Below are 26,961 nucleotides of genomic sequence, written 5' to 3'. Positions count from 1 at the left end.
TTCCCCTGGACGCACCGGTACACACTGGCTTTATAACACATGGAGACACCAGGCTCTACCAGCTGGAGTACACAATCCCTTTCAGTGGCCGGGAAATCCATAGTCCTTGGGAGCCAGGGGCCCAGCATCCCAAACTACCCAAATGTCTACTGACAACCTTCCGCATCTCAGCTGAGCTCAAGGGTGTGAAATGAGTTTGTCTTCCCAGGACCTGAGCTTTCTGCCTCCCAGGCCCCTGTGCGCTTCTCTTCTTCTGTGATGGCGCGAGCTGGGTTCCCTAGTCCTCCAGGAAAGAAAAGAAGGGCATAGCTTCTGCCCTGCCACCTGTGCCGAGGCCTCTGAGCTGCCTCCTGTACTGAGTCTGCCTCATGCAGGAACTGGCATTCTCACTCTGGGCCCTGGGGGACTCTGCCTTCCCCTGGCCGGCCCTGCCCCAGGTCACCCACAAGGTGCTGGGAGTCAGTTTGCAGTCACTCATCTCTGCCAGGCCTGTCTTCAGCCTGTCTTTCTGGAAGGCCAGTGATAGGCAACGGGAGCCTCAGGAGCTGTCTCTTCCTCCTGTGGCCCTGCCCCTCCACAGGACCCTGACCCAGGATTTTTTAGTCTTTGAGAAGGTCCTGAGCAGAACCAGGATGATGGATCCTCCCTGAGCCCTTCCTGGTGGGGCCGTCAGCACCATTAGCTTCCCTCGGGTTCTCTGTGCAGGTTCTCAGCAGGACATGGCTGGCTGTGACCTCCGTAGTGGGGGGAAAGCAGATGCCACATAGTCCCTTATTCTAACTGACAGACCAGGGGCATCAGAAGCCAGGGAGGCAGCTCGACCTGCCATACGTCACCTGCAAGTGGACACCCTTCCTGGTGAGAACTGAGAGCTCATGGAGTAGCTGGGCAGCAGGAAGAACGGCTGCTGAGGAGCAAGCCGTGCAGGGCCCCTCACCCGGGGAGGGAGGTGGGTGGCAAGAGGGGACATGCCTCCGGGAGAGCAGGAGAGCTGGAGAATGCTAACGGGCGACTGTCTAGTTGAAGTTGGTGCAAAGTCAGCTTCGAGTGGCTCATCCTGATTGTGACGCTTAGGGGAAAATACAGCTTGGGGACAGTGGCCCAGATCTGCTTACAGGGACCTTGAGGTGGAGGAGTGTCTAGTCCTCACCTTCTGGAGTTCAGGGGCAGTTGGCAGGGGGGACCACGACAGGGCCGGGCCGCAACACTCAGACATGGGGTCTCCGCAGAGTGGGGCGAGATGCAGAACATCACCACGACTCGGGAGCGGGTGGAGCTGCGGGGCATGGAGAAGTTCACCAACTACAGCGTGCAGGTGCTGGCCTACACGCAGGCTGGGGACGGTGTGCGCAGCAGCGTGCTCTACATCCAGACCAAGGAGGATGGTGAGTCCCACCTGCAGCCATACCACTGCTCAGCCCAGCCCCGCCCCAGGGCAGAGCGCGATGGAGCAATGTCCTTTCTGCTGCCCCTTTGAGCCATTGTAATGTGGCTTGGAAGATTCAGGTGCTGCCTTTGGGACCTGAGTTGAAATGCCCTGGGAGTGATAGATAAGGATGCAAGCCTTCCCCTGCCCCGTGCCCTCTGAAGCACTGAGTCACGGACCAATTAAACCCTCCCCTGCACCCCTGTCCCAAAGGCATCCTTTCTGTGGCACCCACTGCCCCACAAGGTGCAGCTGGTTTCTTCTCAATACAGAAGTTGGGGCTGGTGGGGGAGCAAGAACATCAGCCAGCACACCCTGGGCTGGGGACCTGGTGGTCACTCCAGTGCAGGCCAGGCCTGGACCCTCAGGGAGGGAATGGAAAATGCCTCCAACTGGAACTGCGATCTCAGAGCCCTTCCAGCTAGAGGAAAACCAGAGATAAGGAGCCAAACTCAGGGGAGGTGGACAAAGGAAGGGCAGCAGAGACGAAGGTAGGAGCTGAGTCCATCCAGCAAGGAAAGGGACTGGAGAAGAGCCAACTTCTAACCAGAACCCAGAGCTGCACACTTTCAGGGGGCTCCATTCAAGCAGGGGGTGCCCTGTGAGCCTGGCATGCACCTCTGGACTCACGTTTCTAGGTCCACTTTCTCTCCCACCCCACCCACCCCCACACCTCCATCACTTAATTGTTTTTTTCTTTTTCTTTCTGTCTTTATTTCTTTTCTTTTCTTTTCTTTTCTTTTTGAGATGGAGCCTCACTATGTTGTCCAGGCCAGCCTTAAACTTGAAATCCTCCCCCCTGAGCCCCCCTAGGGCTGGAATTACAGTGTGTACCACCATGTCAGGCACTTAACTGTTTCTTAACTCTCTGAGCCAGGTGCTGTATTCTTAGAATTGCATGTGAAGAGGGCAGTGAGGCAGTAGCCACCATTGGCATCGTGGATTCCTTCCTACGCAGCCTAGTTCCTTCAAAGAATATGCTGTTGAAAAAGAGGAACTCATGCTAGATGTGGTGGAGAGAATTTGCATTTGCAGCCTAGAGCTCAGGGGCCAGAGCAGCCCCTAGTCTGGCTTAATCTCCCTGCCCTCTCCCTGCCCCTCCACTGCCCGCCTCCCTAAGCTCAGAGCAATTCAATATTTACCAACCTGCCTGCCCTACTTTTCCTGTCATTAATCCCCCATCAGGGCTTCCCAGGACAGCATCGGGCAGAGCCACCTGCTCATGTGTGGAGGCTGAGTGGAGACAGTGCCCAGAGTCTAGTCCTATTCAGTCCTGGGGGCGACATAACCAAGCACCTTTCTGTACTCTACAGACGGGCCACTGACTTTCTACTGTGATGGGTTCTGTCCCCCACACTGCCAAACAACAACACACTTCAGAAACCTTTAACCAAGCGAGAAGCATGCCTGGCCCGTGTTTTAGGAAGGTAGCCCTGTTGGGCTAAGAGGGACTTTCCTGTAAGAGGAGGAGGTGCTGCCCCAGCTGTGCGGACAAAGGCAAGAGGAGCTGCACCTCCAGGAACAGTGGGTTGTATGCCTCACTCCTGCTGAGACAGCTAGGATACCCAGATGAAATGTGTTTCCAAACACCTCCGTGAAGGTATCTGAGAGCTGGCAGGAGAGAACTACGGGGCCAGGACCCAAAGGAAAATAGAGGCCCAGGAGGTGAACCTGACATGCAGAACAGCCCTGTCACTGGGACATCTGCGGAATCTGGAGCAGGGGCTAAGGACCGCCCTAGAAGCACATGCATCAGAGCAGGACCTTACCGGGCACCTGGGTCTGTCTGTGAGCCCCTTTCACTTTGATCTGAGACTGTGAAGGACAGACAACACTTTCACTGCAGCAGTAGAAGTGGACCGAAGTACACAGCTCAGCTTCAGATCATCTCAGTCCCGGAGACCACACTGAAATGACTCAGATTGCTGGGACCCAGGTTGCATTGGCTGTCAGAAGCAAACACAAGTCCTTTTCCATGAAGACATCCTCAGTCTCAGGTTATTTTGACAAAGAATTTGGCAAATGCTGTGTCTAACAGAGAAGAAAAATAATGGGGACACCATGAACAAAAGCCAGGGGAGGAAAAAAGAATTAAAAAAAAAAAAAAAAAAAAAAAACAGTTCTGCAAGGGTGCCAAATGTGAAATTATCAAACACTTTAAGACAATTACACTTAATAAAGGATAAATATTGCAAAGTGGGAAGAACATGTTCAAATGGGAAGGGGAACAAGGGACAGAGGAAGGGGAAGAGAAGGAAGGGAAAAGGAAAAAAGAGAACAGAAGGAAAAATGGAAACAAAGCTTTTATAAATGGGGAGAGGAAGATGGGCTGAAGCGGGTAAGGGGAATGGCAAAGAAAGAGAATTAAGATATATGTACAGGTACAAACTCACTATGATGAATGCGAGCAATATACATGACAAATTGTACGAATACAAAATAAAGTTAAAAAGCCAGGCATGGTGGCGCACACCTGTGGTCCCAGCACTCAGGAGGCTGAAGCAGGAAGATCATTGAGAGTTCCAGGCAGCCTGGACTACAAAGTGAGTTCAAAGCCAGCCTGAACTGCATAGCAAAACCCTGTCTCAAAAAGACAAAAAATAAAAATAAAGCTAAAAAAAGACAGTTAGGTTTAGCAAGACTGCAATTTTCAGAGAAACTGTCAAATGGAAAATGGAAAAATAAAAATGAATAATACCTAAAATTAAGAACTCAGTAGATGGGTTTAATAATACATCAGACACTGCTGAAGAGATAACATATGAAATGGAATATAGGTCACAGGAAAATATCCAGATAAAGCACGTAAAGACAAATAAATGGGAAATGTAAGAGCAAGTAAGAGACATGGAGAAGAGACATTTCAACCTTAATATGCATCCACATCACTTGGGAATCGTGTTAAAATCAGATTCCAGTTCACTGGTGTAGCTGGAACCTGAGATTTTGCATTTCTAACGTGTTTCCAGGTGCTGCCAATGCCGTTCCATACACCATTCTGAGTATCAAAGACACAGAGGAAACAGTGAAAAGAAACCTCAAAGAAGAGCAAAAAGAGAATGGGGCAAAAGATACAATCTCTGAAAATGTATTAAAATGGACAAAAGATATCAAGGCAAAAAGTCAAGAAGTTCTACAAACTCTGAAGCCAAAAACTGAAGAAATCTGTACCTAAGCATATTACAGTAAAACTCAAGGGTGGGAGGAAGCGATGGAAGGAGGGAGGAGAAGGAGGAGGAGGAGAAGAGGAGGAAGAAGAAGAGGAAGAGAGAAAAGAGAAGGAGGAGGAGGAGAAGAGGAAGAAGAAGAAGAGGAAGAGAGAAAAGAGAAGGAGGAGAGGAGACCAAGACAGAGAAGGAAAGGGAGGAATGGAGAAGGAAAAGAGGAGAGGGGAAGAGAAGAGACATTAAAAACAATCACAGGAAGAAAGACTGAAAATCAGGTTGTCAGCTAACTTGTCAGAAGCAATGGAAGCCAGAAAACAAGGCCTTGGTATACTTAAAGCATGTAAAGAAAATATTATTAACCTATGATATTCTACCTAGTAACTTTATTCTTCAAGACTAAAATAAAATAAAAATATTTTCAGGCAAATAAAACTGAGAGACTTATCACCAGCATACCTGCCCTGGAGAAATATTAAAAGGTATTACTTAGCTCAAAGGAAAGTAATCCCCGATAGAAGCTCAAGAAAAACAAAGCAATTAAGTAGAGAATATACAAGTAAACCTAAATTAATATTGACTGCATGATGATGATGTATATACAGAGTTAAAATACCCAGAAATTACATATAAACTGGGAGACGATACCTAAAAGTTCTAAGGTCTTTACACTGTCTGCAACGAAAAGTACCAATTGATATTAGACTTTGGTAAGCTAAAGATTCATGTTGTAATCTATTTGTGTAACCACTGAAAGTAATGTAAGTCAAACTAATAGTCAAGTTAATAGAAGGAAGAAACTGGAATCTTTTAAATAATCTGAAAGAAGGCAGAAGAGGAGAAAAAAAACAGAATAAGTGGGACAAGTAGGAAATATTTGGGAAGGAGATTATTTAAATCCAAATATACCAGTAACTGCATTAAAGATAAATTTACTAAATTCTCCAGCCAAAGGATAAAGACTATCAGACTGACAAGCAAAAACCAAAGCCCAAATATATGCTATACACAGAAGATATCTAAAATATAAAGGGATAGAGCAGTTCAACATGAAAAGGTGAAGAGATAAAAAGCACACCAACCAACAAGTCTAAAAGAAAACTAGAATATTAATATCAGACATAGTATACATTAAGGCAGAAAGCATTAATAATGATAAAATACTTAGCTTACTGGGCAAATAAAATGATATTAAATTTGTATGCACCTAATAACTTCAAAACCAATATTGGTGAACTACAAGAAGAAATAAACAGAGTTTAGCACATCTCTATCAATAACTGATGGGAGGAAAGCATGCAAAGACAGACAAGATTGAACACTACAATTAGCACACCTACCCCGAGGGCCACCCACAGACCCTGCACCCCTCTCTGCACAGGTCAAAGTGTCTACCACCAAGAGGAAAAGTCAGGGATGCTTCTCAGCTGCTGGGCTCAGGCCCCAGTGGGGTAGTAATGCTGGTTATCTGATTTAACCCCAAATTGTTAGCTCCTTCCTGGAGGAGGGGCTGGGCGCTGAGGAAGGCTTTACAGCTGAGAGCTGAGAGAGGGAATGTAAAAATAATAGCTCTCGTACTCTATTGGCTGTCTCTTATGTGGTGGGCCCTGTGCTAGGTGCTTTATTTTAATTAACACTAATTCCCACCACAACCCTTTTGTGTGGCTATCCATACCTACAAATGGGCTAGCTGAGGCTCAGGGAAGTAAAATAAACTGAATAGGACACCAGCACTATCCCCAAAGTAGCATCAAAGCTCCCAGAATGGAAGAGAAGAACACAGTACAGTGGAGATGGGAAGTGTGACTAAGTAAGTGCTGGAAGCTTAAGGCCCCCCAGGCAGAGCTGAGGCCCCAGCTAGGTTGAGGTTGGGCACACCCAGAGATGGGGTGGGGCTCAGAGTTTGTATGAGCCAGGATGCATCTAGGATGAATTTCCTCATCACTTTTAAGGTAGACTTCCTTCTTGAAGCCGTGAAGGACCTAGCAAGCACCCGGGACAGCGCCCTAGGCTCATGGCAGAAACAGGTTATGGTTCCAGCCTCAGGGAATTCAAAGTGTGGTAAATTCAGGCCTATGGTTACTAAGGGCCTCAGGGCAGGGATTAAAGCCAGAGGGATCAAGATAAATTCCCCATGGGCTCTTACTCTCTGGCCTACCCTAAGTCCTTAGTTCTGGCCAGTTCTGAAACTGGCCACTTCTGGGGACTCCATTTCAGGGACTTTGTTACAGGCCCCAAAGATTACCATTCTCCCCCTAGACATTTGCCTTCCTGGACCCTCCCCTTTAAACCATAGCTCAAGAAAACCACCTCCAGCAAGCTCTCCCAGTCTGATCTGCCTCAGTTTCCCTGCTTCTGGTACTTCTGTGCTCCTCCTTCCTCTAAACTGACCAGGCTTTCTCCCTGCTCAGTTCCAGGTCCCCCAGCTGGCATCAAAGCCGTTCCTTCATCAGCTAGTAGTGTGGTGGTGTCTTGGCTCCCTCCCACCAAGCCCAATGGGGTGATCCGCAAATACACCATCTTCTGCTCCAGCCCTGGGTCTGGCCAGCCGGTAAGTGGGGCTCTGGAAATAATTATGGGAATCAGAGAAAAGATCCTACAGAGAAAACACAGGATCCACTGACTTCCAGACCAAACCCTGGGGCTGCTGGTATCTGTACCTCTAGGTGGAATCACAGTTAAAAATGGGCACTTGGTACAAATTCTCTGTGATGAATGTGGTCATTGTGTATCTCTAAAATCTTCCAATAAAATCTAATGTTAAAAAAAAAAAAAAAAAAAAACAGTTAAGCCACAAATATCAGAAGGGAAAAAAAAGAATGGGCGCTCGTTACCTCAGAGTGGCTGAAGCTTTACCTACTGGCAATCTTGGGTAAGCCCTCTGCTCCTGAGGCTGCAAGATTGTCAAAAGCTTTGGAGACCCTTTGAAGCAGGCAGATCTTGACCAAGAGCGCAGGGTAAAAGGAAGGGTGGTGTAGGTCCTTCTGGCCTGGCTGACCAGGAGGCAGGAGGAGGAGGCCAGCTCCTTCCTCCACCAGCAGCTCAGCAGCAGCAGCAGCATCTGCGTGAGCTTTGGGCCACCAGGAAAGCTGCCCTGAAATTACTCGGTAATCGACCACTCTCCTTTCTTTACGAATTACCCTCTAAGTAGTCAGGGGCTGGCTCCTCACTAGTGAGGCCAGAATTCTCTATTCTAGAGTAGGGGGAGGCATGCGCCCCTCCTCACCACTTGGCCACCACTTTACATGTAGCACAGTGCATGCAACATGCTCAGGAGGCAGCACCCAGAGGAGGGGACAGGCGGCATTACAACATCCTGGAAAGCCAGCTCGTGCCCCTTCATCCCACGCCCCATCCCCAGCAGGGAAACCACCCTTCTGACTTCAGCGGCAGGATTAGTGCTGCCCCTTTCACCCTTTCTATAAATGGAGTCGGCCCTCCTGTGGTTTCTTCTACTCACGTGATTTGGAAATTTCACACACTTAGTTGCTGTGGTCATAGATCACTCATTCTCCCTTCTGTGTGGTTTTTGCTGGTTCCCATTTGTTTATCCATTGTGCTTTCCACCCTGGTTGGAAGGCAGGGGCGTGGTGTTTCTGCTTGGGGCTGATTGCCTGGTGTGGCTATACATGTCGCATATGCATCTCTTGGTGCTCATGTGCATGAGTCTCTGTGTTGTGTGCATGAAGGGGACATGCCTGCAGATGTTAGCTGAGAGCATCCTATCCCTGCTGGGTGCCTACACCAGTGATACCCCCTCTCACGGGAGATAAAACCCCCAGTTACTTCACACTTGCATAGGCCCTTGGTATTTTCCAATCAACATTTTCATCCATGTCTCCTGCTCCTTTCCCCCCAATCCACACACATTTTAGGCTGTCATAACACCAAGGTTTTCCCATACTGGACACCCATTCTGCCTTTGCACACCTGTACACTTTTGCCTCCCTACATCCTAGCATGGCATGCTCCTCCACCTCACCTGAAAGCCTTGGATGGCAGTTCTCATGTGTCTCCTGCACTGTCTCTGGAGCCCTGGGAGGACAGGGGCAGCACCCTTTCACCTCTGGGTCCCAGCCATGGAATACTGTACTGGGAACATTCTGGTCACTGAAACACATTTGATGGATGAATAAGTAGCAGCCTATCAATTGTAACACCGTACACATTGGGAAGTTTACTTTCACAAGTGATGGGAGAAAGCAGTCATTCTTTGGCTTGGGATTTTGTAGCTATTTCCTCCTCTGATAATGAAGTCTGTCAAAGAGATTGGTGTGTGGGAGCCTCCTCATTAGCTCAGGCTTCGGGAGTTCCCAGTTAACTGGGTGGGATCCTCTCTCAGGCCCCAGAACAGAGCTCCCAGTCTCCATCTTCTCCTGCTGTTGCTGGAGTCACTGGGACTGTGTCAATCTGCTTTCTGTTACTATGACAAATACCTGAGATAATCAATTTAAAAGAGGAAAGGTTTATTTTGGCTCACGGTTTCCAAGGTTTCAGTTCATGGTCTCTTGCCCACTGCCTTTAAACCTGTGGTGAGGTAGAACATCACGGTAAAGCATGTGGGAGAGCAACAATGTCACCTCATGGTAGCTGGGAACCAAAAAGACAGACAGGAAGGGGACAGGCTCCTAAAGTCCCCTTCAAGGGTCTGGCCTCAGTGAGCTAACTTTCTTCCACTAAGCTCCATCTCCTAAACCTCCAGCAACTCCAATAGTGCTACAGGCTGGCACCAAGACTTAAGCACATGGGCCCTTGGGAGATATTTGCAATCCAAGCTACAGCCAGACCCCTCCTTCCAAGCTCTTTGTGTCCTGATCATATAGGACCCTCCCCTCCCCAGGAGAGATTTCCCACTGGCTAGTGTCCCACTGCTCTGATGAGAACAAACTCTCAATGTTTTCCAGTCAGTCTTCATCCATGTCTTTGGATGTGTCTCAGGTCTGATGAGAGCTTCAGCTCCACCATATGAGAAGACTGAGAAAGAAGGGATAGGAGATGGGCTGAGCTCAGTGAGGAACCCAGGGACCCAACCACTATATGTGGCATTATTACTTTGCACAAATGTATTCCAAATTCTAAACAGCTGTGTTGCAAGCTCATTTATAAGACAGTTCTGTATAGGGGTGCTAGGGGTGAGGACACACATCCCACGGCATGAGTGTGGGTTGGAGGCAGATGACGACTAAGACAGGATGTTCAGAACATGCCAGGGGTGGGGTGTGAACATGGACACGTGGACACCTCAAAGTAGAAAGTGCACATGGTACTGGTTCTTGATGAAATACTAGGGGTGAACAGACCTGTACAGAGTCTGGGTAGATAGTTTATCAATAACTTTAATACATTTGTTGGTTTTCTGATTCTAAAAATAATACAACTTTATTATATAGAAAATTCTGTAAAATATAGAGAAAAATGAAGAGGAAAATAAAAGTGCTCTCACTCCCTAAAGATAAGCACTGGTAATGTTTTGGTACATAGCATTCTAGTCTGCATGCATATTATGAGTTGTCTTAGGGTTTGCTTTTTATAAAATAAAAATAAAATTTTGCATATTATATAACCTGTTTTTTTCATATAATTTATATAGGTACTTTTCCACACCATCAGGTATTCTTTTAAAACATGATCTCGGCCATTTATGCATATTATTTAACAAGTGTCCCATTTTTCTATATTTACTGTATCATCCCAATTTTCATCATATAAATAATGCTTCAGGAAGCATTCTTCACAAAAGTATTTATGTACATCTTTTAATATTTTCTTAAGGTAAATATCTACAGAAATTCTTGGGTCCTTAAGAGTAAATTTTCTTAAAGATCTGCATTCACATGTACAATTGCCCTCCCAAAAATCTACACCGATATATGTTCTGACCAGCATTGTAGACACCTATGGCATGGTGTGTACCACCAGCTATGACTGTTCCTGGTTTACTTTTTGGTTTTTGTTTTCATTTTTGCCTGTTAGGCTTTTTATTTTAAAAAGGTGCTTTGCTTTGGCTATGTTTCTCTTCTTTTGATAACTGTCAACTCTTTTTTTTTTTCTTTTTAGGTTGCTCATTATTTTCTTGTTGATTTGTAAGCAGTATTTACATATTAAGAGAATAGCCATTTTGTATAATACAAATTTCAAGTGTTTACCAGTTGATTTCTTGCCTTATAATTCTGCTTTTGATAGATGTTAGAATTTCCTTTTATAAAACTTGCATTTACCTTTCATTTCTATTTGTGATGTTTGTCTTTACTTTTATTGGAAAGACAGATAAATATTTATCTATAGTTTCTTTCACAATTTTCTAAGAATTTGATCCACTGGGACTTAATTTGGAGATGTGATTTTTGAAAGTAATTTCAAGGGCATTTAGATTGAAAAGAAGGCACCCAGGGCTGGGATAAGATGCTAGTCTCTTCAAGGGAAAACCAAACTTTCCTGCCCTCTGTAGACACAGATGCACTCTGAGGCACATATTGATGCACAAGCCAGTACACTCAACTTTTTCAGAACACACACACACACACACACACACACACACACACACCTCTATCCTCACTAAAAATGAGGCCAGAGAAAAACATGTCCTAGTTTACAAAGGACTTTTACACTTTTTTGCCTCATTTTGCCTCACAGTCGCAGCAAAGGTTCCCAATTGCTTCCCAATTTGCAGGAGAGAAAACTGAGGCCCAGGCCAACATAGGTGACACCATCCGTCATACGCTTGGTAGGAAGGGCAAGTAAGAATCGCAACCACTACACCTCCCCAGGCCTCCTGCGCTGATAGGAACTGCAGGCTGGATACACAGCCCACAGAGTGCTATAGCTATAGCTCAAAACAGCTTCAGAACTACCAGCGCCCAGGCTAGCTCTGCACCTGTCCCCCAGTAGGCCTTGGATTCAAGGCTAGACCCCCATGAAGGAGGAGGAGGAGGCATCTGCCAGGGAGCTCAGCGTGGATTGTGGAAGATGTCTCCTCCTTTCCCTAACATTCCCCTAGAGATAGCTTGCACCCAAAACGATGTTTCCTCTTGTTGTAAGTTGTTGGGCTCACCAGCCTCCCACGGGCATGGAGAATGTCCCTCTGTGACCCCATATCTCTCTGGAAGTCTGTCCCTCCACTCATCCACCCTGCATCTACATGTCCCCGTGCATGTGCATGTGTGTGTGCAAGAGCCCACGACTGCAGAGATAACTAATCATTAGCTCCCTCTGGCCTCAGGGCCCCCATCTGTTCCTGGGGCTGCTGCTCCTCCTTGGACTTTCGCCCTGATTTCAAAGGGGCTCTGGTGCTCTACTCCTCTCCCTTCCCTGCGGCTGACCAAAAAATAAAATAAAATGAAAGTCAGCCCCATCCCGCCTGTACCCGAGAAGAGGCTGACAGGAGGTCTGCAAACTAGCGCTTATCAAAAGCTCCTTCTCAAATTCATTTCAATATCTGAGCCTCTGGTTTCCAAGGCAACATAATCTTTTCATCAAAGCAACTGGTAAAACCACTGGGATCTGATATTGTTTTGTTGGCAACTTGTCAAAACTGTCATTTGGTTAAAAAAAATTTTATAGATTTATGTAACCTACAAATATATATGGTGATCTATACCACTAATAATCATTAATAAAGTGCTGCCCAGTAACGCTCACACAGCACCTCTCCCGCCCCTTCCTGCAGAAGGAAGGAGTGTAATTAGGCAGAAGGGCTGGGAGGGGACACTGAGCCAGGGACAGGCTGGGGGCACCTGTCTCTAGCTCTAATAAGGCAAAAGCAGTCATTTAGTTTCTTCCCAGAAACTCTTTTCCCACCATTTTTCTGGGACTCTCCATCCCACATTCTCCTTTCTCTGACTTCTCTCTCACCTGCAATACCTGCATTCCCTGGCCTCATGTCACAGCGGCCAGAGCCTGCATCATTCAGAAAGGTAAACTGAGGCTGTCCCAGGAATACCAGTGCATCCAGCACGAGTGCCAGCCAGTGCTGCTCCCACACTGAGAAAGGACAAACTGTGTGAACTCCCGCCTCCCACGGGAGCTGCTGTCCCCTCCTCCAGCCCAGGATGTTGCAGAAGGGAGCAGGTTGAAGGCCAAGGGCCTGGGTTCTGCTTCTTAGACCCGCTTCGCCCTTCCCACAGGCTCCAAGCGAGTATGAGACCAGTCCAGAGCAGCTCTTCTACAGGATCGCCCACCTGAACCGCGGGCAGCAGTACCTGCTGTGGGTGGCCGCCGTCACCTCTGCTGGCCGGGGCAACAGCAGCGAGAAAGTCACCATCGAGCCTGCCGGCAAGGGTGAGGAGCTTAGGGCTGGGGCAGATGGGCAGAAGCTCTCTTCCAGAATCCTGTTTTTCCCCAAATAGGAGCCCTCTCCCCTCCACCTGTGACCCAGCTGCAAAGAGCTGGTCATTCACCTCCCTCCTGCATCCCCAAGACTGGGCCTCTACTGCCCCCTGACTCCAGAAAAGCCACACAGCAGGCTGCAGCCAGCCAGACCGCCTGTTCCCTGCACAGCCTGCCCCAAACCCTCCTTGCTCATTGAAAGAAGGGGAGATGCCCCCACCACCACCCTCAGTCAGGGCCTGTGTCCCAGTGCCCAGCTCCTCGGGGGCAGGGGGAGCTGCAGCAGTGCACACTGCTGGCACAGAGCAGCCGGGCTCTGAAGAGAGTGCTCTGCTGTGGGGCAGTGCAGGCAGAGGGTCCCTGTGATGGCACATGTGCCCATTGACTCTCTGGGTTGGCATAAGACCTCCCCAGTGAGTGTCCCCCAACCCCTTGGCCCTGGCATGAGTGTGGCATGCAGGTACATGCTGAGTTTTGAAAGGAATGACATGTCTGAGGTCTCAAGCTCTGTCCCCACACTGGGGCCAAGCAATTGGCCACAGAGAGCCAAGGCTGTTAGGTTCTTCACTTGGTTCTGGCCTCCATGGGCCCTTCCTCTTGCCCTATGTCCTCTCCCAGCCACTACCTAACCACACACACACACACACACACACACACACATCCACACAGGCAAAAACACACTTACACTCAGACATGCACTCATGGTGCACACTAATAGATACCATACGCATATCATATAAATGTATATGCATTTTATATGTATGTAAAATATATACATATAAATTCAGATACCATATACATATAATATACACACATATACACACATACACAGAGATGCTGAGACACATGGACATACCGGGAGCCAACCCCAGCCTGTGGCAGAATCAAGTCTGGAACCAGGACTCTGGAAGCACCTGGTAATCTCCCTGGGGCTTGGAGACGTCTCCTTGTGAATGACCAGCCGTCCAAACTCAGGCCACTCTGCCGTGCCATCTCTCTGGCAACCAAGCCAGCCCCACTTCCCAGAGCACCTCCTCTTCGCCTCAGTGGCTGCCCAACCCTTCTGCTCTCCCTGAGCCCCATGTCCTGCTCCCAAGTCTCTGAGAACGCCCCCAGGCACCTCACACATAGCCCACGGGCCACACTGCCCTGTGAGGCACTCAGTGTGGTTCCTTTCAGCAGGGCTGGCGGCATCTGACCTGCCCCACTTGCCTTGGCAGTGTGGCCCCTGCACCCGCTCTCTCCTCCCTGCCCACATGGTGATGAGCACAGGTCTATGTCACTTCTCTGTCTGTCCCCACTTCTGCACACGACCCCCAAGCCAGTCTCCAATCCAGACATATTTCTCACTCTCCACAACATGCAGATCCAGCAACTCCTCCCTGTGGACCCTACATGCATATCAGGCTTAGCATGCGGTAGGGTCTTCCAGCCTCATCTGCCAAACCTGCCTTCCTGCCTTCCTGCCGTGACCTTGGCTCCCTGAGGGCTCTGTCAGCATCTAAGTGGCTGAGCCAGAGTCCCGGAGAGTCATCCTCACCTCCCCAGTCAAAACTTGTCCAGCTCGACATAACAGTACACAACTATAGTCCCAGTTCTTGGGAGGCTGAGGTAGGAGGATCCTCATGAATTTATGGCTAGCCTGGGCTACTTAGTGAGTTCAAGGCCAGCCTCAACTACATAGAAAAACCCTATCTCAAAACAACGACAACGGGGCTGGGGATTTAGCTCAGCGGCAAAAGTGCCTGTCTGGCAAGCGCAAGGTCGTGCGTTCGGTTCCTGGTACCGGAGAAAAACCAAAACCAAAAAAAAAAAAAAAAAAAAAACAACGACAACAACAAAAAACCTAGTCCGATCTCAGGTCCTGTCAATCTTTGTCATGAGCTCTGATCTCCCCTGTGCCGTACATCTCCAGCCTGTATGCTCGCCCCATCTTGTCACAGCCTTGTCCTTCAGGGCCATCTCCACTGACATGGCCAGGGCATCAAATTCAAAACTTCTCTTAAATTGTAAATTTAGGGACCCTAAGGAGGGGGTCAGGGTAGTGTTACAGGGCAGAACTGGAGTGGCCCTCACCCTCTTCCCTGTAGCTCCAGCAAAGATCATCTCATTCGGGGGCACCGTGACGACACCCTGGATGAAGGACGTCCGGCTGCCTTGCAATTCAGTGGGAGATCCAGCCCCCACTGTGAAGTGGACCAAGGACAGGTATGTGTTGGGTCGTAGAGGCATTGAGCGGTCGCAGAGGAGTGTCTGAGGTGTCCTTCTGCTAATGGCCTGGATCCCATCCTGACCCTGCTCTCACAGAGGGCTGGACAAGGCTCGCCCTGCCGGGAACTGAAGATCTCCCTTCCCTTAGTAGTGGAAGAGGCAGTGTTACCGGAGACTCCCAGGAAGCGCTGACCACAACCCCAAGAATCAGGGTCCCGGAGCAACCTCTTGCCACTCCCAGCTTATTCGGCCCCACACCAGGGAGGGCCCCAGGACAAGAGGCCCCATGCCCCACGGCTCCCTTGCCTTGCAGTGAGGACTCAGCAATCCCCGTGTCCATGGATGGCCACCGGCTCATCCACACGAATGGCACCCTGCTGCTGCGCGCTGTGAAGGCTGAGGACTCGGGCTACTACACCTGCACAGCCACCAACACTGGTGGCTTCGACACCATCATTGTCAACCTTCTGGTGCAAGGTTAGAGCCCAGAAAGAGGTGGCTCTGGTGGGCAGGGACAGAGAAGGAGTAGGAATTGCACCCTGTGAGAGAGGGCTAGTGAAGGCGGGAAAACAAACTCGGGGGTCAGGGACAGACCTTGAAACAGAGGTGGGGATGGACGTGGGGACAGGAAGCACTGGGGGCAGAGAGAGCACAGAAGAGCCAGGACCCTCCTATCATGGGGTCCCCCATGCCCCATCACTGGGGTCCGCCCTCTGTGCTGAGGGCTGTGACTTCCCTCACAGTGCCCCCGGACCAGCCCCGCCTCACTGTCTCCAAAACCTCTGCTTCCTCCATCACCTTGACCTGGATTCCAGGCGACAATGGGGGCAGCTCCATCCGAGGTGAGAAGGGGCTGGATGAGGGAGCGGAGGGAGAGGAATCTGGGGTCCTGGGGCAGGGGAAGGGGAAGGGCTTCATCCACTGCTGCTGCTTTTCCCCACAACAGCCAGGAAATGACTGGAGGGTGCGGGAAATTCTGGCACAAGGAAGGTACTCGAGTGCATGGAAGGTGCACCTGCCCCCTTGTCACACATGAGCTGGCCGGGCCCGAAGTTTTCCTCTCTGGGCCTCAGTGTCCCCATTTGTCAAAATAGATGAACACTCTAGATCGATGCTTCTCCAACTTGAACATGGGTATGAATCCGCACAGTTCCTGTAAACACGCAACTTCTTGCTCAATGCCCTGGGGTGGGCCTGAGAATCTCCATTCTAACAAACTACCAGGTGATGCAGATACTGGGGAGACGCCCATGGAGGAGTAAGATGTAAGCAAGCTCCTTCCTAAGCTGCACACCTCTGGTTTTCTGCTAAACCCTAACATTAGAGCTAAGGAGAAAGCACGAACTGCCCCAGGGCTGGACCCAAGGTCCTCCAGCTTTGCATCTGATTTGCATATGCCCCCCCAACGGTCAACAGCCCCACCCTGCTGCTACCTGGAGCCCTGACCTCACCAAGCCTAGTGGGAAGCCCACATTGGGCCCCCACTGTCTGGTCCTGCCCGGCCCCCCTGATCCAAGCTGGTCCCACAGGTTTCGTGCTGCAGTACTCAGTGGACAACAGCGAGGAGTGGAAGGACGTGTTCATCAGCTCCAGCGAGCGCTCCTTCAAGCTGGACAGCCTCAAGTGTGGCACATGGTACAAGGTGAAGCTGGCAGCCAAGAACAGCGTGGGCTCCGGGCGCATCAGCGAGATCATCGAGGCCAAGACCCACGGGCGAGGTGAGGCCAGGGCCAGGTTGGGGAGGAAGAGGAGGGCTGGGCTGCAGGAAGGGTTGTTGAGGGGCACAGGTCATGGGGGTGAGGGACGGTTGGTGCGGGGTGGAGTGAGCCAGACACACAGGGGACTGAAGGGAGGACACCCAGCCTCCTTCCCGTCACTAAAGCATCTTGATGACGGAATCATCATCACCAAGAAAAGCTGGTTTCCCGTCCCTGGCGAGAGTGACAGAAGGGTGGGGACAGAGAGTGCTTCCCCTCCTCCTCCTCCTTCCTACCTCTCATCCTGCACTGCGGAGGCCTCTCTCCCTTCGTTCCCTCTTCTTCCTCTTCTCCTCTTCGGCTCCCAGGTGCAAATCCATCCTACCTGTGCCAGCCACTGATCCTTGAAGCCTCTGCAGTCCCAGCTGCCGCCAGGGAACCCTTCCCAGCAGGTGCTAACGCGCCCTGCCCACTCGGGCTCTCTAACCTCTCTTCTCCCTCTGGCCCCCAGAGCCCTCCTTCAGCAAAGACCAACACCTCTTCACCCACATCAACTCCACACATGCTCGGCTTAACCTGCAGGGCTGGAACAACGGGGGCTGCCCCATCACAGCCATCGTCCTGGAGTACCGGCCCAAGGGGACCTGGGCCTGGCAGGGCCTCCGGGCCAACAACTCGGCAGAGGTGTTTCTGACCGAACTGCGAGAGGCCACGTGGTACGAACTGCGCATGAGGGCTTGCAACAGCGCCGGCTGCGGCAATGAGACCGCCCAGTTCGCCACCCTGGACTACGATGGCAGTGAGTCGGGAAGGGCAGGAGCGGGCAGCCCCAAGGCTGACAAGGGAGGCTGGTGGGGTGGCAGACACACAGACAGACAAGTAGAAAGCAGGCAGGGATACAGCCAGGGAGAAGGGCTGGCAGGCAGAGAGAGCGGAAGACTGGCCACAGGCTGGTGAATGAACTGACACCCAGTGGCCAGCACAGACAGACAGGCAGTCAAAGGTCAGTAGCACTAAAGATGAAGCATCTTCAGAGGTGCAGTCTTGCTCTCCATTGCTTCAAGGAGATGGCGCGGGAGAGGAGGGAGAGATGCAGCTGCTGCCCTGGCCTCTGAGAAATCTATTAGCCAGGAGGGGACAGTCTGTGCTGCAGGAACAAACACTAGGAACCTGGTGGCCTAACCCAGTACCAAGCTTTTTGTTGATTTACTTAAAGTCCTCTGAGGTTGGCTGGCTGCCACCTTTTAACCATACTGTCTTGAACATGGAGCCACCAGGGTCCCCCCAAAAGGGAGAAAAGGCACAGTGCTCCTTGGCCAAAGGTTGGCACCCATTACTTCTTTTCACACTTTAACGTGAAACTAGTGTGCAAACTAGTCACGTGACTCCAATCTAACTGCAAGGAAGTCTGGGAAATGTAGACAAGCACATGGATTAATATTCAAAGGCACCTAACTGGTGTCCACCACGTAGAGATACTCGCATCCACACACACATGCACATGCACGCAATGCACGCTGGTCCATGAAAGCGACAGATGGCTGAATTCATACAGTCCACTGTCATGGACAAAGATCAGGGCTTGCAGGGAATTATGTCGGCAAGAGAGCTTATCATTTCCTCCCCCTGGGCACCCAAAGTTAGCAGACTTGCCCAGAAGAGGAGCGAGCAAGAAGAAAATGCAGGAGTAATTTTAGTCTTCACCAAGAGAAGAGAACAGGGCCCCACTGCCCTGACTGCTCCCTACTGCTCCCCTTTGTGACCCCCAGCCCCATTCCTAGCTGGATATGGGAATTTAAGCCCATCAATCACCCTCTCCAATTAAATACTGAACCCCAACAGGCAGGAAACTTTACTCAGAGATTTCAGGATAACAGTAAAACAGTACCAGGAAGAGATTAACATAATACAACGTAACAACTACGCAACTAGACTATCTGTGGCTGTCCTAATGGAGCAAGAATTTGGGGGAAGAGAAGGGAGGGTCAGGACTCTGTGCCAGGCAATGGATCTCAGAAACCAGGGTCAGCAAGCAAAGTCAAAGTGTTTCTCCACCTGTGGGACTCCCTACATGGTACTTGGCTCATAAGGGACACCTGATTCCCTTCTTTACTCCCATTCAGGCACCATCCCACCTATCAAGTCTGCTCAAGGGGAAGGGGATGACGTGAAGAAGTTGTTCACCATCGGCTGCCCTGTCATCCTGGCCACACTAGGGGTGGCACTGCTCTTCATTGTACGCAAGAAGAGGAAGGAGAAGCGGCTGAAGAGGCTTCGAGGTGGGGGCATTTCCTCTAGGCTTTGAAGGAAAAGCCACCTTCAGTGGCTCATGGCACCATCCAGGCAAGAGAGAGTGCCAGAGTCCTTTCAGAGGAAGAGCTGCCACTCAAACCTTCAGAACCCTGCCTCGTTGTTTTCTTCTTCTCTGTACTTGCACCAAGCAGGGCTGACACTGGAGAATGCACATCTTTAGGACCTGCTCATTTCTAAATGGGCGGTTTCTATGCCACATCAAATGTTAGATGCTTTGAATATCATCCCCTTTTCCAACATGTAATACTAGATTCTGCTATAAATGGGTCTCACACACCGCAGTTTTCCCAGGACTTAATACAGTATCTGACACCACCTAGTTGCTTGAAAAATGTTTGTTCATTCATTTGGAAAACATTTATTGAGTGTGTTGCATCATGGATATTGTCAGACATTATAGATATAAAGATGAGTGAAGAAGGGACAGGCCAGGTCTTTAGAGTTCATGGTCTAATGTGACAACCCAGGGAAAATAGTAGCATGGAATGGAAACTATTAATTCTCCCTAAAGTAGGTAGATAAATGGATGGTTGCATGACTGAATGGATGAGTCATTAGATGCTTAGATGGATGGAGGTATTGATGGATGGATGGATGGATGGATGGATGGATGGATGGATGGATGGATGGACCAATGGATTGCATAAAAGCTTAGATGGATAGATGGCAGGATGGTTAGCTGGTTGAATGCATGGATGTATATTTTGATGGGTAATATGGAGGAATGGCTGGATAAAAGAATAGTTGGAATGGTGGGATAAGTGTTGAATGAGTGGGTAATTAGATGATACAGATAGTTGGATGGAAAATTTGACATATAATTAGAAGGATAGTTAGATGGATGGTGAATGCATGGTTGGAGGGATGGGTAGACATTTAGATGGTTGGATGGCTGAATGGTTTAATGGGTAGGTGATGGATAAATGTTTGGTTGGGTATGTAGATGAATGGGTGGATGGTTGGATGAATGGTTGGATAGATAGATGGTTAGGTGGTTGAATGGTTGAGTGGTTGGACGCATGTATGCAGTTATCAAGATTTACTCTGACAGATCATTGTCAGATATCAGATTAAGTAGGTTCTTTGATTCTTCCAATATCACAATCTGAGAATACTGATTATATTCAAGGCCCCTCTGAGACTCCCAAATCCATTCACCCACTTTTTGGGAACAGAAGCCCTATAGTACAAGAAGAGGTGAAGCTTCTTGGCTGATATGAGAAAATTCATCCTCCACTCACTACTCTCTCCAAGAGATAACTGAGGGTAGATCCTTCAGTGATCTCTTTTCAGCCTGTTATGGTGTCCTGCTTAATTAAAATCAGTTCACAAAGCAGTGGAGTACTTAATCCACCCCTGTTCCTTGGGAAAGGCCTCCCTATTAGATATAAATCTGAGGAAAGGAAAATAGACCTGAGCCTAACCCTGAATTGGGAGCAGTGAAACTTCACCATGATTTGAGCTATTTTGCATGTCCTTACACCTCTCCCTCTGCTTCTTAAGAGACCCTTCCCATTTTAGGGAATTCTCCCATCTCTTTCCCCACCTCTTCCAATTGTCATCCGGCTCAAACTCCCTTCTTACCCAGCCCTCTCTTTACTGTTTTTACAGATGCAAAGAGTTTGGCAGAAATGTTGATAAGGTGGGTATCAAAACCATGGAGCCCTTAGCTGCTTCTTCTCTCGTCCTCACCCTTCTCCCCTGCAGGGGACATTGGAGCTTCCTCTGTGTCCCTCTCCTGTTCTACTCCCAGAATAGGAGACAGGCTTCTAAGATCCCATTATCCTACAAAGCCCTGTCCCCTAGTCCTTTATGGCTGCTGAGCTATCCACCTCCTTTCCTTCCAACAGCAAGAACAACCGAAGCTTTGACACGCCTGTCAAAGGGCCACCCCAGGGCCCCCGGCTACACATTGACATCCCCAGGGTCCAGCTGCTCATCGAGGACAAGGAAGGCATCAAGCAGATTGGTGAGTGACAAGTGCACAAGCTCTCTGCCCCAATCTGGTTGTGTCTGCCCCAATCTGGTTGTGTCTGCCCCCAGACCACAGTCCGCAGAGGGCAGCCGCCAGCCCTCACGCAGTGCCTCAGGCCCCAGCAGCAGCCCCAGCTTCTCTCAAGGGCTGTTTCCTCCCCACCTAATAGGGAGAAACACCGGCCTTTGGGGAACTCAGCGTTGAGTAAGGGCAAAGAGCAATTTGGGGGTTAAAGAGATGTTTGTTGAGAATTCCTGGTTATTTCATTTCTTCTTCTAGGAGACGACAAGGCCACCATCCCCGTGACAGATGCTGAGTTCAGCCAAGCTGTCAACCCACAGAGCTTCTGTACTGGTGTCTCTTTGCATCATCCCGCCCTCATCCAGAGCACAGGACCCCTCATTGATATGTCTGACATTCGGCCAGGAACCAGTATGCATTATCCCCAGGGAGGGAGCCCTCCCCACACACCTCAGGGCAGAGGTGACAAGTGGAAAAAAAGAAGGGGGAGGAGGGGGGAGATTGGAATGGAAGCATAGACAGAGCACTGGAATTAGAGCCTGGCGATCTTGATTGCAGATTGATTCGCTGTGACCTTGAGCATATTACTAATCTTACCTTTCTGTGCCTTAGTTTCCATGCCTAGAAATTTTGAGCAAGGTTTGGGTATCTTTGGTCTGTCTTGAGCACTGACTCTAGACACAAGGATAGAATAGATCAACAATCTGAGGCCAGTGGTGGCAAACCTCTGGCACATGTGCCACAAAGAGCTATTTGTTATCATTGAAAGCTGTAACAGGTGTGCCATCACTGCTTCAGGGAGTGGATGGATAGGAAGGAAGCTGCAAGAGAGGGCATCACATTCTTCCCTAGGGAGAAGATAAAGATGGGGGGGGCAAGGACCCTGCGCACGGCCTCCACATCTGGATTCTGTTTTTCTCCTCTGGGGGATCTACACAGTCTGGAGAGGCAGCATGTTAACATCCTCAAGGGGCTTCTGTGGCTGCTCCTGCCTCCACCCCCAGTCCCCTCTACCTTTTGCACTAAATGCCAGCTGCCCATGCCCTAGTCCACTCATCTCCCACTTCCCTCTGCACAGATCCAGTGTCCAGGAAGAATGTGAAGTCAGCACATAGCACCCGGAACCGGTACTCGAGCCAGTGGACCTTGACAAAGTGCCAGGCCTCCACACCGGCCCGCACCCTCACCTCCGACTGGCGCGCCGTGGGCTCCCAGCATGGTGTCACTGTCACGGAGAGTGACAGCTACAGTGCCAGCCTGTCCCAGGACACAGGTGTGCCTAGGCCCCTGCATGCATCCTGCCCAGCCTCCTCCAGTTCCCTATCATTCATCTCTACCTCCCATTTTCCCAACTGCTTCCCACCAACCCATAAGGTCCAAGTCACATTCACTTGCAATGGTCCACTGACCCACGGTGTGACTGGGACAAGAACAGCCGGGGATTTTATTTTGCTCTCTCCAAAAACTGTCAGAGAAAATGGTGCATAGGATATTTGTTGGAGAAAAGCCTGAGTGTTTCAGAGGGTGGTTGTTTACTCTCAGGAATGAAAAATGAGCCGGGAGTGGTGGCGCACGCCTATAATCCCAGCACTTGGGAGCTGAGGCAGGAGGATCACTGCCAGTTCAAAGCAAGCCTAGGCTAATAGTGAGACCCTGTCTAAAAATAAAAGAGTGGAAAATGTTCTGCCCTTCATTAGCCAGTGAACCCACTTAGGCCACCACCGCTGCCCTCACAAAAGAGCAGGCTCTCCCAGCCTGATCTCCCCATGGCCACTGCTCTCTCTTTAACCCCACACCTTCTGTGTTCCCAGACAAAGGACGGAACAGCATGGTGTCCACCGAGAGTGCCTCTTCCACCTACGAGGAGCTGGCCCGGGCCTACGAGCATGCCAAGCTGGAGGAGCAGCTGCAGCACGCCAAGTTCGAGATCACTGAGTGCTTTATCTCAGACAGTTCCTCTGACCAGATGACCACGGGCACCAACGAGAATGCCGACAGCATGACGTCCATGAGCACGCCCTCGGAGCCTGGCATCTGCCGCTTTACCGCCTCCCCACCCAAGCCCCAGGATGCCGACCGGGGCAAAAATGTGGCTGTGCCCATCCCTCACCGGGCCAACAAGAGTGAGTACCCAGCCACCTCTCTTGCTGTGCCCCTATAAGCCCTGGCTAGGTCTTGTCCTACCAGCACCTTGATCCTACCAGCCCAGCCTGGCTCCTTGGTGTTGTAAGATCATACCAAGAGCAAGGATTTGGGTGCACACCGCCCACAGCCCATCCTCGCTCCACTTCTTAATATCTCTCTGGCCTTGGGCAAGTCATTTCACCTCTCTGGCCTTAATTTCTTCTTAATTGATAAAATGCAAATATAGTATCTACTGTGCATTGTCATATTGAGCTTTAGAAATGAGATATATGACTGATGCTTGGAGGATGTCTCAGTCACTTCCTCCTTGCTGGGACAAAATACCTGACACCTACCACTCAAAGGAGGAGAGGTTTACTTTGATTTGTGTTTCACTCCATAGTCGGCAGAGTGGCATGGTGGGGCAGAGCTGCTCACAGCATGAGGGACAGGAAGCAGAGAAAGAGAGAAGAGCCAAAGAGGGAAACAAACCCTTCCAGAATGTGCCCCCAGTAACCAGATGTCACCTCCTCACAGATCAGCATTAAGCCTCATAATTCAATCAAAAATCAAAAGCCCTGCCTACGAGTACATGAGGCTTTGGGGGACATCTAGATAGTAACCTTAACAGAGGGTCTCATTCAGTACCGGTCCTTCCCTTAATCTGAAGCTGCACCAAGATGGAAAGAGACCCCTTTATGGGGTCAGCTGCCCAGTGGTCTCTGGTCTCAGTGCTGGATGAAGTTAATTCAAACACAAAGGAGCAAGCCTGGTACCCATGGTAGTCCTGACTCATGGTGTGGCGGCAGGCCTGGGATTACCATGGCAGCCCATCAGCAAGTGTGACATCGCAGTGTGCAGTGTGGAACCTGGTCTGCCTGGCACTGGCCATGGTAACTGAGGCAGGGCAGGGTGCTCGGGGTCCGAGGCAGAAGACCAGAGCAGAGGAAAGTACAAGGACTCAAGAGACTCCTGGCCCCTCAAACTATGCAAATTTGGGAAGATGATTTAGTTGCCCAGAACCTCAGTCCTCACTTGCACAGCGCAGGCAGGGACAACCCAATTGGGCAGTTGCTGAGTGCAGAAGTGAGATAAAGTAAGGACAGGGCCCCTCTGTGGGCCAGGTGCTCCCGGAGCACAGGGTGTGGGTGTGGAGGCCCGGAAGCACGGTGTGTAGAGCCAGTTTCAGAAACGCGGAACTTTCCCCTGGGAGAAGAGGGGTAGGGTGGGGACATGCAGGTGATGAGCATCAGGAAGACTGGAGGTCTTACCGGGGACCCCTCAGTGCAGAGTCAGGCGCACTAGGGAAAGTGACAAGGAGAGATGTTCCTTTCCTCCAGAGGGTAAGGAAAAGGTGTTAGGGAGTCCATGTCTTTAGCATGGATGTGCTCCCACCACCAGAAGCTAAATAGCATGTACTGATTTATTGAGCCGCTAGTCTATATGCCAGCCACTGTTTGAAAGCATTTTGCATACTTCATGTCCTTTAATAATCCCACAGAGAAACAAGACCACCCCATTTCAGATAAGGAAACTAGGCTCGGAGAGGTCAGCTCCCTGGTTGGGGTGGGGGTGAGTGAGCAAGTTCACGAGGCCTCTGTCCCTAACATCCTCTGCCTCTGCGATTCCAGGTGACTACTGCAATCTGCCCCTGTACCCCAAGACAGAGGCCTTCTTCCGGAAAGCAGATGGGCGTGAGCCTTGCCCTGTGGTCCCACCCCGAGAGGCTTCCATCCGGAACCTGGCTCGAACCTACCACCCCCAGGCTCGCCACCTGACCCTGGACCCTACCAGCAAGCCCTTGGGCCTTCCACATCCAGGGGCCTCCGCTGCCGCCGCCACAGCCACCTTACCTCAGAGGACTCTGGCCATGCCAGCACCCCCAGCAGGCACGGCGCCCCCAGCACCCGGCCCCACCCCCGCCGAGCCCCCTGCTGCTCCCAGCACTGCCCCTCCGGCCCCCAGCACCGAGCCTCCTCGGGCTGGGGGCCCACACACCAAAATGGGGGGCTCCAGGGACTCACTCCTCGAGATGAGCACATCAGGGGTAGGGCGGTCTCAGAAGCAGGGGGCCGGAGCCTACTCCAAATCCTACACCCTAGTGTAAGCGGACCGTGAGGAGAGCAGCCCACAGCTTGGACTTCAGCACCACCAGCCCTCACATACCAACGTGGCTGTTTCCTGCATTATTTATATTAAACTGACAGACAAAACCAACCAACAATGAAAAGAAACCCCCAAGTCATGAACACTTGTACATAGAACTCTTTTGTACAAATGAAACTATTTTCTTCTTCTCCATGAAGCCAGGGCACAAAGAATTTGACCATACAAGTCAAATTCCCCACCCCGTAAAATCCGTGTGCAGAGATATACACATATATAGAGAGAGGAACACACCGGAAAGCTATATATCGATATATTTCTCACACCTTCTTTTGAGACAAAGGCACAAAGACAGCAATTTTTCCCTCCTACTCACCCCTCGAATCTAGGTGGTTTTGACAAAGACCAAAATCCCAACTCAGAGACACTGCATGCGATTTTACTGTTTCAAGAAAACCAGGAGTTGCTTCAATTTGCAGATGCTTATGTGTTAATACCTTTTTCTATGAAAAAAGACCCAGCGCCGTGTGCAATAAAGGTTATGTTTCTATGTGGTGACTTTTTTCCCATCTGGCAAGGGCCAGTGGGGAGGGCAGAGAGGCTTTTGTACCAGGCCTGGGCTTTGGCTCAGGACTTGAACTTCATATAAGGCTTTCAGTTAGCTAAGGTGCACCCATGGAGCACCCTAAGGCGGAACAGCTCTGCAGCGTTCAGCCAGTACCTAAACCCCTCTGAGCCAGTTTATTTATCTGTAAATTCAATGAAGCTTGTGGCCCATGAAGCAAGGCCACTTTGGTGAGAGCCCTGAGGACCAGGGGTAAGGGAGGGGGAATCTCTTCGCCTCTCTCACCCGGGACAGCGCAGAGCAGCCAGGGGACAGAGCTGTGTAAAACCACCATGCCTACAAATTGTGGTAATACCATATTACCCAGGCATTCCAGGTAAGAAATAAAAGGGATGGGAGGAAGAGATTTTGTGGCCCTTGGGAATCAGGCCAGGGCCAAGGCTCTGGGCTGTTAGGGCAAGGCAAGGCCAGAGGGAGAAGGAAAGAGGTTGTGGGAGGTACCAGGGAGGGGCAGAGAGGGCTCAGCCAAAAGAATCTAGCGAGAAGGTGGACCAGGTACCTCACTAGACTGGAGGAGTGAGCAACTGCAGCGCCAGGTGCAAGAAACAGCATCCACATGCAAGTGCAGGCACGGTTATAGGCGCTGCTTCGCACCCACTGCTTCTGTGACAGAGCAGAGGGCTTCACAGGGAGACAGCCTGGGAGTGGAGCCTTCATGGATGGGCTTCCACGGACACAAAGGTTTGGATGGACAGAGGAGGGGAAGCAACCTTGGACAGGAAACTAGTGAAGGCCCAAGGTATGAAATCTGTGGTTTAGTGACCCCCCACCACCACCACACCATTGCCCTGAGGTACAAAGAGGGCTCCTCAGTTGAGCACCCCAAGTTGAGCCTGAGTTGTGGATCAGGAACCTGGAAGGAAGGTGAGTATGGGATCTGCTCTCCCGCACAGGTGACAGAAGAACTGGGAAGGGAGGTACCAAGACAGGAGCAGGAGGGAGGAATCTGTGGGGCATGCAGGCAGGTCACACTT

The 26,961-nt window shown here is 50.3% G+C and overlaps 1 protein-coding gene across 1 annotated transcript in view; it reads left to right on the top strand.

The window, feature by feature from the left end:
- Dscaml1 (Down syndrome cell adhesion molecule like 1) overlaps nt 1–25,912 on the top strand; it is a 314,095-nt gene extending 288,183 nt beyond the window's left edge. The window contains exons 19-33 of the mRNA XM_005378218.2: nt 1,230–1,385; nt 7,002–7,141; nt 12,714–12,867; nt 15,006–15,123; nt 15,440–15,603; nt 15,870–15,968; nt 16,656–16,844; nt 17,335–17,622; nt 18,947–19,102; nt 20,748–20,778; nt 20,987–21,105; nt 21,391–21,543; nt 22,211–22,405; nt 22,944–23,255; nt 24,888–25,912. Of these exons, the coding sequence (XP_005378275.1) occupies nt 1,230–1,385; nt 7,002–7,141; nt 12,714–12,867; nt 15,006–15,123; nt 15,440–15,603; nt 15,870–15,968; nt 16,656–16,844; nt 17,335–17,622; nt 18,947–19,102; nt 20,748–20,778; nt 20,987–21,105; nt 21,391–21,543; nt 22,211–22,405; nt 22,944–23,255; nt 24,888–25,363 (2,750 nt within the window). The 3' untranslated portion in view covers nt 25,364–25,912. The remainder of the gene's footprint in view (nt 1–1,229; nt 1,386–7,001; nt 7,142–12,713; nt 12,868–15,005; nt 15,124–15,439; nt 15,604–15,869; nt 15,969–16,655; nt 16,845–17,334; nt 17,623–18,946; nt 19,103–20,747; nt 20,779–20,986; nt 21,106–21,390; nt 21,544–22,210; nt 22,406–22,943; nt 23,256–24,887) is intronic.
- Nucleotides 25,913–26,961: the final 1,049 nt, after the last annotated feature.

The sequence above is a fragment of the Chinchilla lanigera genome, unplaced genomic scaffold (assembly GCF_000276665.1).
Source record: "Chinchilla lanigera isolate Chin_1 unplaced genomic scaffold, ChiLan1.0 scaffold00011, whole genome shotgun sequence".
In the NCBI taxonomy this organism is placed as follows: domain Eukaryota; kingdom Metazoa; phylum Chordata; class Mammalia; order Rodentia; family Chinchillidae; genus Chinchilla; species Chinchilla lanigera.
This window is presented reverse-complemented; position numbering and strand designations above follow the sequence as displayed.